This window comes from Xenopus laevis, chromosome 4S (assembly GCF_017654675.1).
Source record: "Xenopus laevis strain J_2021 chromosome 4S, Xenopus_laevis_v10.1, whole genome shotgun sequence".
Classification (NCBI taxonomy): domain Eukaryota; kingdom Metazoa; phylum Chordata; class Amphibia; order Anura; family Pipidae; genus Xenopus; species Xenopus laevis.
The window spans coordinates 103024522-103041091 of record NC_054378.1 but is presented as its reverse complement, the minus strand read 5'-3'; the positions used below and the strand labels follow the sequence as shown (position 1 = coordinate 103041091).

The 16570-nt window shown below is 41.6% G+C and overlaps 2 protein-coding genes across 11 annotated transcripts in view; one reads left to right on the top strand and one right to left on the bottom strand.

Annotated features, from left to right (window-relative positions):
- Positions 1–3264, top strand: part of pfkfb4.S (6-phosphofructo-2-kinase/fructose-2,6-biphosphatase 4 S homeolog) — a 40139-nt gene extending 36875 nt beyond the window's left edge. For 7 of the 8 annotated variants that reach the window (XM_041591287.1, XM_041591284.1, XM_041591285.1 and 4 more), the window contains 5 exons: positions 16–145; positions 579–641; positions 1126–1190; positions 1816–1887; positions 2274–2860. In XM_041591287.1, the coding sequence (XP_041447221.1) occupies positions 16–145; positions 579–641; positions 1126–1190; positions 1816–1887; positions 2274–2333 (390 nt within the window). In that variant the 3' untranslated portion in view covers positions 2334–2860. 8 annotated transcript variants of the gene reach the window in all.
- A 7859-nt stretch (positions 3265–11123) lies between these two features.
- prkcd.S (protein kinase C delta S homeolog) overlaps positions 11124–16570 on the bottom strand; it is a 58068-nt gene continuing 52621 nt past the window's right edge. For 2 of the 3 annotated variants that reach the window (XM_041591274.1, XM_041591275.1), the window contains 4 exons: positions 14320–14458; positions 12176–12364; positions 11947–12075; positions 11127–11836 (listed from right to left, as the gene is read on the bottom strand). In XM_041591274.1, coding sequence (XP_041447208.1) covers positions 11678–11836; positions 11947–12075; positions 12176–12364; positions 14320–14458 — 616 coding nt within the window. In that variant the 3' untranslated portion in view covers positions 11127–11677. 3 annotated transcript variants of the gene reach the window in all.

Here is a 16570-nt window from a genome sequence, read left to right as displayed (position 1 = left end):
ATGTTCTGTTTGCAGTCCTATGAAGATCTTGTACAGCGCTTGGAGCCCGTCATTATGGAACTGGAGCGTCAGGAGAATGTGCTGGTCATTTGCCATCAAGCTGTCATGCGCTGCCTGCTGGCCTACTTCCTTGATAAAAGTGCAGGTGCGCTCACAAATTGTCTTCCCCTTCCCATGTGTAGCACTGCCATTGCACTTATTTAACCTTTGCTTTTTACAACATTCTGCAGAAGGGCTTGTATATTTTGAAACCCTACTATCTGTCTCCCCCTTACTATGCTCTGCACTGCTGATTGTGACTCTCGAAAAACAATGTAGCTGAAGCCAAGCAGCGGTGAAAAAGCCTGCAAGGCATTGGCTTTTGCTACAGTATTATCAAGACAGAACTGGATAGACAAAGTCTTTTCAATGGCAATTACATTTACAATTATCTTAAACCATTTTAATTTGTGAATAAACGTATATTGGAAAGTTCCTTTTGAATGTTGTTTTTCATTTGGCAGAAGTTGCATTCAGTTATAGGTTTATCTATGGCTTCATACATAAATTGCATAAGCATTTCTCCTTTTCTCTTACAGAGGAGCTGCCTTACCTCAAATGCCCCCTGCATACAGTGATGAAACTCACCCCTGTAGCTTATGGTAGGACTCTTCTCTTCTAAACCGTGTTCTTCACTGCCACCTACTGTTCAAACTCCAGAATGCCCTCCTCTCTACGTTCTAATGTGTTTTACCCATACGCAGTGTCAGACTGGGACACCAGGGGCCAACCAAAAGCTTTATACCAGGGGCCCTCTCTCAGTACTATTATTCTTCTTCTCCTCATTCAACCTTTATTCTCCTAGTCTCTTTTATTTACATACTATAATCCAATAGTCCATCTATTTAGCCTCTTTGTTCTCATACAAATAGGGAATAGACCAATTATTTAGAAGCAGTAGGGCCCACTGATACCTGGGTCGACCTCCTGGTTTTCCAGTTGTCCAGTCCAACACTGCCCATACGATAATGCAGCCAGCCTAATATCTGAAATTGGATTAGCTTGCAATTTTATAAGGAAAGTAGGAAACAAGGGCTTCCATTAACAGGGGTGTACCAATACTAATATGGGGGTCTCTCTCTACAGGGTGTAAAGTGGAAGCTATCCGTTTAAATGTGGAAGCGGTTAATACTCATAGGAATAAGCCAGAGGTAAGTCCTGTGTATGTCCGTGCATGTTTATTTGTGCGGATATGTCACTTGCTTCCACAACAGGGCTGAAGAACCTGCAATACTGACTTGTGCTGAGCGCTGTTGCTCCCTCTCAACAGGTCACTGACATAGTGGGCTAGCCACAGATATTGAGTGGCTAATATCACTTTAATTCATGGCCATACACATTTCCAGACAGTTATCCCCTGACCAGTGTAGTTTCAGTGCAAGTCTATGAGCTGCACTTTAGGATACTGTGCTGAATCTTTAAGTAGCCTAAAAATATGGTGCTCAAGTATGTAAGGTTGTTATAACCTATAGATGTGTGGGGAGCCATGAATTGTATATTCTTAGCCTGGAGTCAGTTGAAGGCAGAATATTTACAGTATATTAATTATATATATATATATATTTGTTATAGTTATATGTAAACCTTTCACTGGTGCAAACTGAGTTTTGATTACCGTTCATATAAATGAGTTGCTGGGGGCAGCCATTGAAAGGTTCATGACACGTCAGGCGCAGAAGGTGGTGAATTTCTTGTCCTTGAAGTGAATGCTAGCCGCCTGCTGCACTCTATAGACCACTTGCTGTATTCTTATGTGTCTGTGGTTCTGCTCCTTAGAACGTAGATATTTGTCGCCCGCGGGAAGCAGCCTTGCTCACTGTGCCGACCTCACCGGATCCCACAACCCTGGTGCATTTTTTTATTTTGCTTTCTACACCGATCAGTCGGGCTCTAAGATCTTCCTCCATTAATTGTGGGGAAAAAAACAAATCCTAATCTGCTTTATTTCACTAAATTAAGAATCAAAGAAAAATGTTGGCATAATGGGGTTGTGATTTATTTTCTTATTTCTTGTTTTTTTGTATGTGTGTCAGCAGAATAGTAAAAGCCGGGAGTAGGCATACTTCTGTGCTCCAGCTGTGGCAGAACTACAACTCCCAGAACAGCCTTTTCAGGGGCAGTTGCAGTGTCATAATAGCTGGAGTGCCTAAGGCTGCCTTATCATTGGTCAGAAAATATATTATCTGTATTTGCTTAATTCATTCCTCTTCCCCCCCCCCCTTCCTTTATTTCAGAATGTTGATGTGGACCGCTCTAGTGAAGATGCTTTACAGACTGTACCAAATCACCTTTAACCCGGGTGGAATCCAGTCACCCACATCTGCTTGGTGGTTTCATCCGCCAGGAGAAGTTCAGGATGTGCACCAGTGAAACCCTCCAGATATCTTCGTTTTTGGGGTCTTTTTTATTTTAAGATTTTTTTTATTGGTTGAATGACTGTATAAACATGGCCGCACAGATCTCATGTCTGAAGTTAGAGAGAGGCATGTATGATTCACAGTATTGCACTCCAGTGTATCAATGTCACGGGACTCTTGTTTTATATCATGATAACGGATTAGCCGGTTCTTTCTTAACCAGCACAAAACTGCTGATTTGCTTGTTTTGTTTTTAAATTAATATATAAATGAAGGGGACATTTAGTGCAGGGATTTCCTAATTGTGTCCCTCCAGGCCTTGCTGATCTACAGCTTTTGTTGACTAGCTGTGAATGATGGGAGTTGTAGTTCAGCAGCAACTAAAGCTGCATATAACTGATTTGGGAGGAGTGACGCACCTGAGGCTCTATAAGTGTTTCTATTAAAAGCAATGTCTCCCCTCAGCTTGCTGATATACTGTATATTATTGCTTAGAGGAATGAATATATTTAAAGGGGTTGTTCACCTTTGAGTTAACTTTTAGTATGATGTAGAGAGGGATATTCTGATACAATTTGCAATTGGTTTTCATTTTTTATTATTTGTGGTTTTTCAGTTATTTAGCTTTTTATTCATCTCTCCAGTTTGCATTTTCAGGATTTGTTTTGCTAGGATCCATATTACCCTAGCAACCATGTTCTTATATGAATACTTGACTGGAATATGAATAGGAGAGGCCTGAATAGAAGGAGGAGTAATAAAAGGTTGCAATAACAATAAATGTGTAGCCTTACAGAGCATTTGTTTTTTAGATGCTGGAGAGAGTCAGAAGAAGAAGGCAAATAATTCAGAAACTATAAAAAAAAAATGATGAAGACCAATTGATAAATTGCTTAGATTTGGCCATTCTGTGACCTAAAATAATTTAAAGGTGAACCACCCCTTTAAGCTGGCAGAATGTATTGGTGGCCTTAATGCTCTAGAACTGTGCAATTTATTGCCTGCCCACTAATCTAGGTTACCATGATGACTTGGAATGCTGCTTGAGTTGGGTTGTGTACATCATGGCATGGGCAGCCTTGTTGGGTTGGACAGACAGATGTTGGGTTGGACAGACAGATGTTGGGTTGGACAGACAGATGTTGGGTTGGACAGACAGATGTTGGGTTGGACAGACAGATGTTGGGTTGGACAGACAGATGTTGGGTTGGACAGACAGATGTTGGGTTGGACAGACAGATGTTGGGTTGGACAGACAAATGATGAGCATTTTTGTTGTACTTTTCCACTGGGCCAATCCATGTGCCATGACTGTCTGAAGGCAATTTACAAAACAGTACAGTTCTTAAATGTGAAATTCATTTGTGAATTAAGTTTCCTTCAATTTCTGTTAGTCTGTAGGTACTTCAACCTCATGTATGGAAATCACTGTGCACCTCTGCCTTTTATAGAGAAATGGTATAGTCCAACGCCAGGACTTTCCACTGTCATGAACAGCAGTGCCCTCTCAATGGAGACAGTCGGGTAATGTGATAAAATAAATGCAGACTCCTACTATGCACTAATGTTAATATTACATTGTTTCCTTGTGTCTGTGATTTTAATGAGGAGGAGATCTCATTCCTATTATTTAGGCACCAGACCTTCTAAACAAGTCACATGGTTATCATATGATGGGGGGGGGCGTATTGGAGTCCCTGGCAGATCCCTAATTATGAACTAGAAATATTTTTCTCAATATTTATCCTCCATGAAAGGGAACAAAATGCAAATGTTGCTCCTTACAGGTTTCCTATGACCTATTGAGGCACAGTATTGTGGGTTATGCACTAATAAAGATTTATCTGCAGGGAATAAAACCCAAACAAGAAGTCTCCTATGTAAATAACCAATAGCCTTTATATTTTCTATTCTGTTTCATGTCTATACGGTTTGTCCTTCTCTTGCGACTGTTCCTCAGGCTCTGGGCTTCTGAGTTATAATGTGCAATATATACAGGTCCATTTATCCCTATATCTCATCTGGATCTGCAGAGGCTCATGGGATGCAAATTGGAACCATTTCATGTATCACAGTTGTGGTTTGAGCTCTGAATATCTGGTTTGTTGTGCCCCCTGGTGGTGATAGGAAAGTAATACATTACTGTGACTATGATTTCCTTCTGGTTTTCTCCAGCGCTGGATATAATTTGTTTAACCCCTCACATCAGATTTTATTACAGATAGGAAGACGGTCATTATTGTTTGGGGTGAGGAATGTGGACTACAGATTTCTGCTGTGCACTACATTTCCCAGCATCCTCTAACATCCTTGTTGCTTGTTCTTGCTCATTTACTGGGATATAAGCACCAGCAATAGACCAGCCATGTACAGACAGACATGTTACATGTATATAGATCTGTAACTGACGCCTGGTCCTCTTAAAGGGGCAGTATATAACCCTGTTCAACAGGAGCCAAACAAATAGGGCTTGTGCTGAACATACTTTTTGCATATTGTTTTAAGGAATCAACTATCATTGCATCTAATTCTGGCACTAAACAAGAATATGTTGCCAGTTTCACTTTATCACTTTGTCATTTTTGGGCCCAAAGAAATTTAAAGGAGCTGATTAGATATTTACCAGTCCACTGAGAAGCCCCTAATGATGAGCTGCTTGGATAAGGAAGAGGTGAGTTTAAAGGCAGATAGGGCCCTCTCAACCCAATGCCCTGTTTATAAATGAAGGGGGTTCAGTGAACATACCCCAACTTTCAAATTAGTGCTTTATAATGGCACAGAAATAGGAAAATGTGACTTCTTTTAAACAATTGGATTAGGCAGAATGTAAATTAAACACAAGTCCTATTTAATGTGCTGATAAAGGTGTTTTTTAGGTGTATACTGTCCCTTTAATGGAATCTGTGAACTCTATCTTCCGTTTTCTCACTAAAACCGGCCTTTTCCAAATCTGGTCACCCAAGTGGGGAATTATGCCGTCAATCCAATTCATGTAATGAGTCCCAATCTCATAGTGAGCAGGAAGGTGTTTGTTTTGGGTAAATTCAGGGGTCACTGGGCGTGGTGCATATTAGTGATGTGCGGGCTCACCCAATACCTGAGGGTCCGGCGGGTTTGGATCGACCTCGCACTGCTCCTCGCGGGTTGAGCTCTTCTCCAGCTCTCCCCGCCCGCCACCTTCAAATGCCGGCATCCAACTTCCGGTTTTATAGTCTCGCATCTGCTTGCCCCGCCCCATTTGTGATGTCATCGGCGGGGCAGGTCGGCGCTGGCCTATAAAAGAACCCCAGAAGCGCAGGCTGCAGCAGGGCGGGTTAGGGTCGGGCGCAGGTCAGGAAAACCCTGACCCGCACATCACGTGTGTGTGTGTGTGTGTGTGTATATATATATATATATATCAAAAACAGACCGCACTCCAAGGGCTTTTAAGTGAAAAAAGTTGTATTTTATTCTCGACGTTTCGGCGCCATAACTCGGGCCGTCCTCAGGAAGGTGAACTCTACACATCTATACACACAATTTAAAGGTGAGCAAAATGGCGCCAAAACCGACTTGTATGACGTCATCAGGGGGTGTGGCTAAATATGTGCAATCCCACGTGTGCCCTAAAGCATTCTTGTGTTATCAAAATAAACATACGTGATAAGTACTGTCAAGTGGGGAACTTATGTATTAAACAGTGCCAAGTCCTAGTAGTGAGCATCCAGTGACAGAGTGTCAAAACATCCATCGTGACTTTCTCCTAAGTAGCGGGAAGTGCGGTGGGTTAAAAACATTTAAAAACGCTCACCCCAGGAGTCGTAAGGATCTGGTTTCAACTGCCCTTGTATCCCAATAGTGCATCAGGCAACACCAGTAAGAATCGCTGCGTTACCCATTCTATCAGTACGCTGACATCGCCAACTGCGCACGGAGCTGCTTCACTGCGTGTTGCGTCGAGGACCCGCCCCCGTTGCCTAGGAGAGCGGGGACGCTTCTTTCGTAGCTCAGCGGTGATTTGGCGTGCGGTTGTCATTGGTTCGCATCCTTCAATCTACGAGGATCTCGGCTGCCGGCTTCCCCTCTTTGTGTGCGGATCTGCTGGTATTTAACCCAGTGGGTGCCGCATCACGCTGGGGGTGCCAATTAGCCTTCTCCCCTACTAATGTAGCTACAACTTCGTCTCTCATTTCCCTGTGAGAGGATCAGGTCGAGGGCTTCCCCTCCCTTCTCAATCAGCGTGATCACTGGAAATTAACCCAGTGGATCCCGCATCTAACTGGGAGTGCCCATTTACCTTATTTCCACTCTCAATAGCCATGTCACATAAGCATAACGCTACACACACAGTTTCGGCAGACTTACCCTTTATCGCGTGAGAACCGTCTCTTACTGGGATATTGGGCATATATATATATATATTATTTTTTTACAACCACCCTCCTTTTTTACCCTCTCAAAATGCCACACCTTTTCATGCAGTTCCAGTAGGAAGTGTGTTGAGGTGTTTTGGGAACAGAGACAAACACTGTTGTCCAATTGCTGCAACGATCATCCTTAACAGTGGGCAGAGTAACCCTGTCTGGTCAATAGTATATTATAGTATATATTTGTGTTTCTACTGCAGTTCGGAACAGTTTTTAGTCTATATTTCTGTTGTGAATTGTGGGTATATTTCTATTGGGAAGTGTGATGGGCAACACTGGAGATGGTTCAGTCCTATTGTGTAAGTGGCTGTCAAATCTGTGGCCCTTCATGTTGCGTGTGGCCCCAGTGAGTGGACTGAAGACTACGACTGCTTGGGTTGGTGTTTGCCCTCTGAAGCTCATGTTCATTCTGAGCCTTGTCAGATCTAGATTCCCTTCCATGAACGTTTACATTCTCATTTGCACTTCCCGGCTGCTAAGCTTTCTGCGCGGCACCTTCACTCCTCCATGTGCATCTCTGGTATAGAGCGTATAGAGTCTCTGGCACTGAGGGAATGTAGTACAACTGTCAGTTCAGGATACATTTTCTGTGAAATGTTCTTTAGAAAGTGGAAAGAGAAGGCAATATTTCGCTGTCATTTTAAAATTAGAACTTGAATTCAAAGTGAAATACAATTTATCTTGTATAAGGTGTGAGTCTTATTTCATCTGTCAGCCGCCAGGTGGCACCATAAACACAGTAACTATACCTTTGGCCTGACAACTGACACTCAAATGCAGATTTATCAAGGGTCGAATTTCGAAGTAATGGGAGTTTTTTCTTTGAACTCCTATAACTTCAAAATTGGAAATAAAAATGACAATCAAAATTTATCAAAAAAATTGAAGTTTTATTTTTGGCCGAATAGGACCGTTTCAGATCAAATTCGAATTGCACGAATCGAAGTAACAGCGCATTAGATCGAATTCGATTTGAAGGGGTTTTTTAAAAAAAAAACTGATTTTTTTTCAGTTCACCAATTGATTCCAAATAGGTTCTACGAGGTCCCTCGTAGGCTAAAACAGTAATTCGGCAGGTTTTAGATGGCGAATGGTTCAAGTCTAAATTTTAAAGAAACGGTACATAAATTTCGATATTGGAATTTTTTTTCGAATTTGGACTATTCCCTAGTCGAGGTAAACCAAAAAAATAGCTCGAAATTCAAATTTTCACTTTGACCTTTGATAAAATCTGCCCCTTAGTGACCAATGGCAGTGCGTGCCTGTGTATAATTTGGAACTAGTAGCCCAATCCACTTCTGTCTGCTTCAGACCTCTTCTCTTAGAGCTTTGTGATTGGCTGCTTTAGGTTCACTAATTGGAACTAGTTATCCAAATCCTTCCTCCATATCTTAATTAATGTAGGACACTTATGAGTAGAATAAAGAGCCATGAATCAACCATCCAGTTAAGGTAGAGGGAAGTCTGGGGAGAGAAAAAAGCTATTGCTGTAGTTACACGGCTGGAACCATTCCTGCTACATGTAACGTTCTGATTGACTGGACAATAATGGCCTTATTTAATTTGTTTTACATTATTCCAGCAAGATCCTCATTCACAATTGGCTCCACAAACTTCCCATCTGCCAGTCTTTCTGGTAATGTTGTAGGTGAAAGGCAAATTGCAGAGCAAGTCACGTTGCCCAGTATGGAATGTGCAGGACGATGGGCTCTTGGAAGCTTCACAAAAAGATGACAAAATAGTCAGGAGAACTAAAGAAACATGTTCTTTTTCACAAGAAGCTCTGCTCAATGATACGTTGCTGTGCAGCCATGTCATTACTATTCAGGTTGTGTCTGAGACTCGCATTTGCACAGGAGATGATAATGGATACAATGTGGATACAATGAGTTTAGTGGCACACACAGCAGGAAAGCTTCACTCACACAAAATCTGAATTCTGTTGCCAGGAAATACTTTGTGCAGCCTCTATTCAATACGAACATAAATACAATTGCTGGATATTGTGACCATTTTGTACCATGTGATGTGAGTGAAGGGGGAACAGAAGGAGCGGGTTTAGCAGGAAATAAAGGGGTGAAGCTTCACTTGCTCTGGTTTCATCAGTGAAGGTGGGACTGTGGTTCATGTTCAGATTTGTCCACCTGACACTGTTTTGTGACAAACAGACGGACATTTTCTCCACTGATTATTCACACGAGGGCAGTGGCCGACAAAACGTGCCAATAGCTTAAATGGATTCTGTCCTGAATTTTTATTTCTAAATGACACTGTTTACACTGCAAATAATTCACTCTACAATATAAAATTTAATTCCTGAACCAGCAAGTGTATTTTTTTTTTTTTTTTTATAATTTATAATATTGGTGTGTAGGTGCACCTCAGGTCATTTTGCCTGGTCATGTGCTTTCAGAAAGAGCCAGCACTTTAGGATGGAACTGCTTTCTGGCTGGCTGTTGTTTCTCCTACTCAATATATCTGAATGTGTCGCAGTGGGACATGGATTTTACTATTACGTGCTTTTCTTAGATCTACCAGGCAGCTGTTATCTTGTGTTAGGGAGCTGCTATCTGGTTACCTTCCCATTGTTCTTTTGTTTGGCTGCTGGGGGGGGGGAAGGGAGGGAGTGATATCAGTCCAACTTGCAGTAAAGAGTGACTGAAGTTTATCAGAGCACAAGTCACATGACTGGGGGCAGCTGAGAAACTGACAATACGTCTAGCCCCATGTCAGATTTTTAAATTATATATAAAATAATCTGTTTGCTCTTTTGAGAAATGGATTTCAGTGCAGAATCTGCTGGAGCAGCACTATTAACTGATGCGTTTTGAAAAAAACATGTTTTCCCATGACACTATCCCTTTAAGGGCCAGAACAGTACTTGTCCATATCAGTATCCATTATGGTGACAAATGACACAGGTTTCCCAGTATTTCACTATTAAAGCACAAAATCAAAAAAGAAAGGGGCGCTAGGCAATCTGGGGTGAGTAGAAGTGATTACCTGTAGAAAGTACAAGCTGGCACACAAAGCGATTCAAACTAGGGATGCACCGAATCCACTATTTGGGATTCGGCCGAATCCTTGGTGAAAGATTTAGCCGAACCTAATCCTAATTTGCATATGCAAATTATGGGCTGGAAAGGAAAACGTGGAAAAGAAATCTTCTTTTGTGATGAAAAGTCACATGATAACCTACTAATAATTTACAGATGCAAATTAGGATTCAGATTCGGCCAGATACAAGGATTCAGCCGAATCCGAATCCTGCTGAAAAAGGCCGAATCACGAATTCAAACCGGGGAAACCACTGGTGTGTTTATAGTGTCACAATGTTTCGGGGGCGTTCCCCCTTAGTCACCTGACAAAGGGGAACGCCTTCGAAACGTTGTGACGCAATAAATGCACCAGGGGTTCCCCCGTTTGAATCGTTGTGTGTGCCAGCTTGTACTTTCTACAGATTGCCATTGGGAGTGTCTTCTCCCTTAGTGGAACAGTTCAGTGTGAAAATAAAAACTGGGTAAATAAATAGGCTGTGCAAAATAAAAAATGTTTCTAATATAGTTAGTTAGCCAAAAATGTAATGTATAAAGGCTGGAGTGACTGAATGTCTAACATAATAGCCAGAACACTACTTCCTGCTTTTCAGCTCTATAACTCAGTCAGTCAACGACTTGATGGGGAGCCACATGGTACATTTCTGTTCAGTGAGTTTGTAATTGATCCTCAGCATTCTGCTCAGATTAAAAAAAGAAACATATGACCCATGTGGCCCCCCCTCAAGTCTGATTGTTTACTGCCTGGTAACCAGGGTAACCAATCAGTGTAAACCAAGAGAGCTGAAAAGCAGGAAGTAGTGTTCTGGCTATTATGTTACACATCCAGTCACTCCAGCCTTTATACATTACATTTTTGGCTAACTAACTATATTAGAAACATTTTTTACTTTGCACAGCCTATCTATTTACCCAGTTTTTATTTTCACACTGAACAATTCCTTTAAGAGTTTGAGCACCAAGCGGAAGCGAGTATGGAAGGGCCTGAGTGTGTACGTAAATTTTTGTACAGTAGCAGTGATTACTACACTGGGTAGAATGGACCTCGGGTAGCCAGACACTCTCACTACTCTGACTAACAGGCCACTGTCCCAACAATGAGACACGTCTGCTTTCTCTATACTCTCTATTGGGCTCATTCAGTGCACTCGTTCACTTACACGTGCCAGTGTTCCATGCACATACCAAGAAGAGGCAACAAGCAGAATTCAGTGGGTGCAGAGCGAGTGGCATCACAGGACTGTCTGCAGCCAATAAAACCAGCATTATCTGTGCCAATAAAGTCACGTTTATTAATGACAAAGGCAATGACCAGTCTGTTATTGTCCTTCGTATAAAACCGCAGTCGTTTCCCTGTAGGAAGCGTAACAACAGGACGGCCAAACAAACAAGCGCCAAGGTAGCAGGTGATGTTTTCTGAAAATCCATGTTTATATTAGAATAACGCTGGAGTGGATTGTAAAAAATATTTCCTGATTTTACCTCTTCCCTGTCCCCCCCCCTTCCGTACATCCACTTCTCTTTCCATAGCCAAATATACAGCAAACCCATGCCTAGCAATATATATTTATATATTTATAATCTGACGTATAACTACATTCAAGTAACCAGACGTGAGGGGCTTCATTAGAGACCAGGTCTTAATCGCACGGACAACAATGCGACTCTCTCCCACCTGATGCCCCGGAGACTGCGGCATGACGCATTACTGGCCACAAATGAACTACAGTAATCCTACAATTCACATTCTGTCTCCTTTTAGTGTGATTTGGTGTCCACAGTTTTTAGAAATAAAAATGTGTGTGTTGGGGTGGGGGAATCATTTTTCCAGGAGGCGCTCCATCTTCGGGTTAATAAAGGAGAAGCCATGGAAGGCTGACTGGTCCATAGAATCGATGAGGTTCTTGTCGCTGAAGGATAACCGCGGCTTTTCGCTGAGAAATTCTCTATCAAAGTTGGAATAGTCACTGGGAGATTTCTATGGAAAGAAACAGCACAAGAGTCAGTAAAGTTACAGGGAAAATAAACCTTATCATTTGTGTTATTGTCCTGAATGATAATACACAGGGATTTATATACAGCACATACCACTTTAGGTTTGAAAGGGGGGTCCAACTCTCTTCTCTCCAGAGCAGTCCAATTGATGGTTTTAAAGAACGGGTGCAACTTGATGTTTCCTACTACTCCGAGCCTCTTAAAGGGATCCCTCTCAAAAAACTGCAGGATTAAAAAAAAAAAAAAAAAACTTTGCAGTAGAGGAACAGACAGTGCCGCCAACATCAGTTCTGATACAGGATTGGTGCAGAATGTACAGTACCTTCTCCAGGATGTCTTTGGATTCCTTTGTTATCCAGCGTGGATAATGCGGTGTGTCCTGCCGAATGGACTCAAACAGCTCATCTTCATCATCCCCGTGGAACGGAGACTGTCCAATGAGCATCTCGTATAGGAGGACACCAAACGACCACCAGTCGACAGAGAAAGTGTATTTCAGCCCCTGCAGGATCTGCATATTGGTAGGAATAAACAATGAATGTTTTATATCTTTTCCCTTTTAAGTCACTAGTTTCTTTTAAAAGTACATAAAACAACACTTCAAATGCACAACTTCCATACCAGCGCTGTGAGCTGCTAAGTCACCTGGCAACTAATTGCCTCGTCTTAGCGGCGACCAATCTCCCCGAACGCCTTCACCTGACGACTAATTGCCTCGTCTTAGCGGCGACCAATCTCCCCGAACGCCTTCGCCAGCGTTAGGGAAGCCGTTCGGGAGATTGGTCGCCGCAAAGATGAGGCAATTAGTCGACAGGCGACTAAATCTCCCTGAAACACCCAGTGTGACCTTACCCTAAATCATCTGCTAAATCATCCCTTGCCATAATCAGACTCGTTATTGATGCCTAACGGGACCTCTGCTGGCCAACCACACGCATTTACTGACCCAAACCCACCCTCTCCCAACTCACACCTGCCTGAAACAACATGCTGCATTGACTTCTATTGGATGATCCATCCCACCCATTTCTGACATCACTAGGGCACAGATATACAGTTGTGTTTAGGATAATAACAGTCTGACATTATTAACCTGATCACTGTTATTGGTAGAAATTATATTTCCACATGGCAAATCATTTACTAGTAGGTGTAGTAGAGTCATAGAAAACACTAGTAGGTGTAGTAGAGTAATAGAAAACACTAGTAGGTGTAGTAAAGTAATAGAAAACCAGCAGAGCCAACAGTCATGACATGCTGCTTATTCTGTGTAATTGAATCATTAATTGAGGCTTGTTCCAAATAATAGCAGTGTTCAAAATAATAATAACTTGTTCCAAATAATAGCAGTGTGGAGTTCAATTAGTGACGTCATTCATTCTGTGAAAAAACAGGTGTCAATATGTCTCTTATATAAGGAAGGAAGGAGCAAATGTTGTGCTGCTGGTTATAGTTCATTTCTCTCTGAACATCTGAGTAAAATGGCTCCTTCCAGATATTGTTCAGAAGAACAGTGTACTTTGATTAAAAAGTTGATTGGAGAAAGGAAAACATATAAAGCTAAAATGATCTCAAATGCTTTAAAATGGCAACCAAAACCTGAAAGACATGAAAGAAAACGGAAAACAACCCTTCGAATGTATAGAAGAATTGCCAAAATGGCAAAGACTCAGTCAATGATCAGCTCCAGGAAGATCAAAGACGGTCTAAAGTTACCTGTGATACTGTTACAATTAGAAGACGCCTATGTGAAGCCAAACTATCGGTAAGAAGCCCCCGCAAAGTCCCCTTGTTGAAAAAATACATGCTGAAGAGCTTACAATTTGCTAACAAACACAGTGAATGGCCTAAAGAGAAATGGAGCAACATTTTGTGGACTGATGAAAGCAAGATTGTTCTTTTTGGGTCTAAGAGCCAGCCCAATCCAGGGACCTTAATCCAATAGAAAACTTGTGGGGTGACAAAAAATGCTGTTTGTGAGGCAAAAGCAAGAAATGCAGAAGAATTGTGGAATGTAACAGGTGCCAGAAGTTGTTGGACTCCATGTAACACAGATGTGCAGCAGTTCTCAGAAACACTGATTATACAACTAAATATTAGTTCAGTCATTCAAAGGAAAGTAAAATCTTGACACATTTTCAGTTTATACAGTGAATGTTTGAGTTTGTAAAGAAGAATGCAGACACTGTGATTTTTTGGAACAGACCAATATTCCCTTTTTTTCACTTTCTGTAAACAATAACACCGATTTGATACATTTTTCTTCAGGTTTTGAATTGGAATAGAATGTGCATTGTTCCCAATGAGAATAGTCACTATCTACTAATTTCAGTTTCTTCTTTGCTTGAGACTGCACTTTTGTGTTAGGGTGACCACTGCATTTTAAGGTGACAATGCCATGGATGTCCAAGTCAATAAGGAGTGATTGCAGGTGTAGCTGGTATTGCAGTACACAAGGGAATTTACCTCTGGAGCAATGTAGTCGGGTGTCCCACAGAAGGTGCTGGCCTTGTTATCTCCATAAACATTCTCTTTGCACATGCCAAAATCTGCAATCTTGATATGACCATCTCTGTCCAACATCACATTGTCCAACTTCAAATCTCTGCATAGAACAAATAATTTATAACAGAAGATCATTTTCTCAGCTGGGACACCGAGGCCAGGAATGAGTTAACTATCTGCACAGATAATATGGCCTGTCCTAGGTTATTCCACATAAACTCCACCTTTAGCTGAAAGTTAATCATATGACATTGTATCCATACTGTGCAGTTGACTGTGCAACATCTACAAACATCTGTTATGGTCCTCTGCCAATCAGATTTTCCTCCTGGCCTGACCATTATTGGCTTGGTTCTATACACAGATCTATGTGTCCCTGATTCTTAATGGAGACCTATTGCAAAATGAAAATTAAATATCAGTTTCAGCATACTGAAATAAGGAACTTTCTAAATACAATCAATTAAAACTCTGTACCGTTTCTGAAATAATGAAGTTCATCCTTACAATTCCTCTCTCAACATCTGTTTCTCCTCATTCTGTCTTCATTCAGGAGTTGGGTGTCAGATACTGATTGACAGTTAGATCCAATATATCTTATAGGGGGAGTCATATTGACTAGAAGATGTATTAGAGATCACTATTAAAATCACCAGATATCATGTCTCTCTACATGCAGGATTTGTGCAAAAGGCAGTTATTTTGTTAGATTTAGTTTTTACTGGAATCAGTTATTTGAAAGAACTCTAATTCGTCTGCTGGAAAAGGAAGCCCTCTCATAAGATATATTGGATCTAAAGGTGGCCATACACGGGCCGATAAAAGCTGCCAACAGACCGGGTCGGCAGCTTATTGGCCCATGTGTGGGGCCCACGGACGGACCCCCCCCGATCGATATCTGTCCGGAAGTCAACCGGATGTCGATCGGGCAGGGTAAAAAATCCCGTTGGATCGTGGCCGTATCTGTTCGTTGATGTGGTCCTGTGATCAGACTACCTGTATTGGCTGCATTATAATCCAATTGTTGAGCCCTAGGGCCCACGATCGGATCAGCCCGATATCGTGCACCTCAATGTGGGCACATCGTGGGAGAGATCCACTCGTTTGGCGAAATTGCCAAATGAGCGGATCTCTACCTGTATGGCCACCTTTAGGGAAACTGTGACTAGCCGTTTAAAGGGCAATCCACTTTCATTAGCAAAACTGTAATAACACATAAAAACTACAGAAATGTGTACAAACTTTCATAACCTGACAAATTTTGTAAAACAAACATTGTTGATGCGCTAGGGTCCACGATCTGATCAGCCCGATATCGCCCACCTTAATGTGGGCATGTCGGGGAGAGATCCGCTCGTTTGGCGACATGGCCAAACAAGTGGATCTCTTAGGGTATGGCCACCTTAACTGTCAATGAATATCTGACACCCAACTGCTGCATGAAGACAGGACAAAGAGAAACACATGATGAGAGAGGGAGAGTGAATATAAACTTGATTATTTCAGAAATGATGCAGAATATTTAATTGATTGTATTAACAATTGTTCTTATTTCAGTTTGATGAAGCTTATATTAAATTTTCATTTTTGCATTAGTTCCCCTTTAGGATCGGCAGAACCAGGTGCCACAGTGAAATATATATATATATATGTAGAAAGAAGATCAGCACTCTCTGTAGTTTTGGTGAAAATTGTGTTGATTTATTAATCAAAAATCACATCTTATCCGACGTTTCGGTCCCACATGGGGACCTTTCTCAAGGATACAGTGTACATAGAGTGTAGAGAATAAATACCCACCCCCATCAGTGAATTTGGGCGCCAAAAATGAGGTCATAAGTCCATATAAGGAACATAGAGTCCAAAGATTCCTTCTGTTTCTTTCACATATCAAGTGCACCGCTTTTTTTCAACCACTAGGTGTCAGTGTCCGACCAACTGTGTCTGTATAAGTGTCCATTTGAAACTGTAACATTTCATGTATCAAAAAAAAGGAAAAAAAGAAACTGTATCTTTCTACACACAGACAATAAAGAAACATTTGTTACTCACATACTTTGTTTGAGAGTTCAAGAAACACTTAAGCCCATCAGACCCTGCAGGAAAGTATACACAGTCCCCATCACAGCATTTTTTAAGCCCACGTCCAGGAGTACACAAATGCACAGGTTGCGTTATTTGTAATACTCTAATACTGGGAACAGAGTTTAGA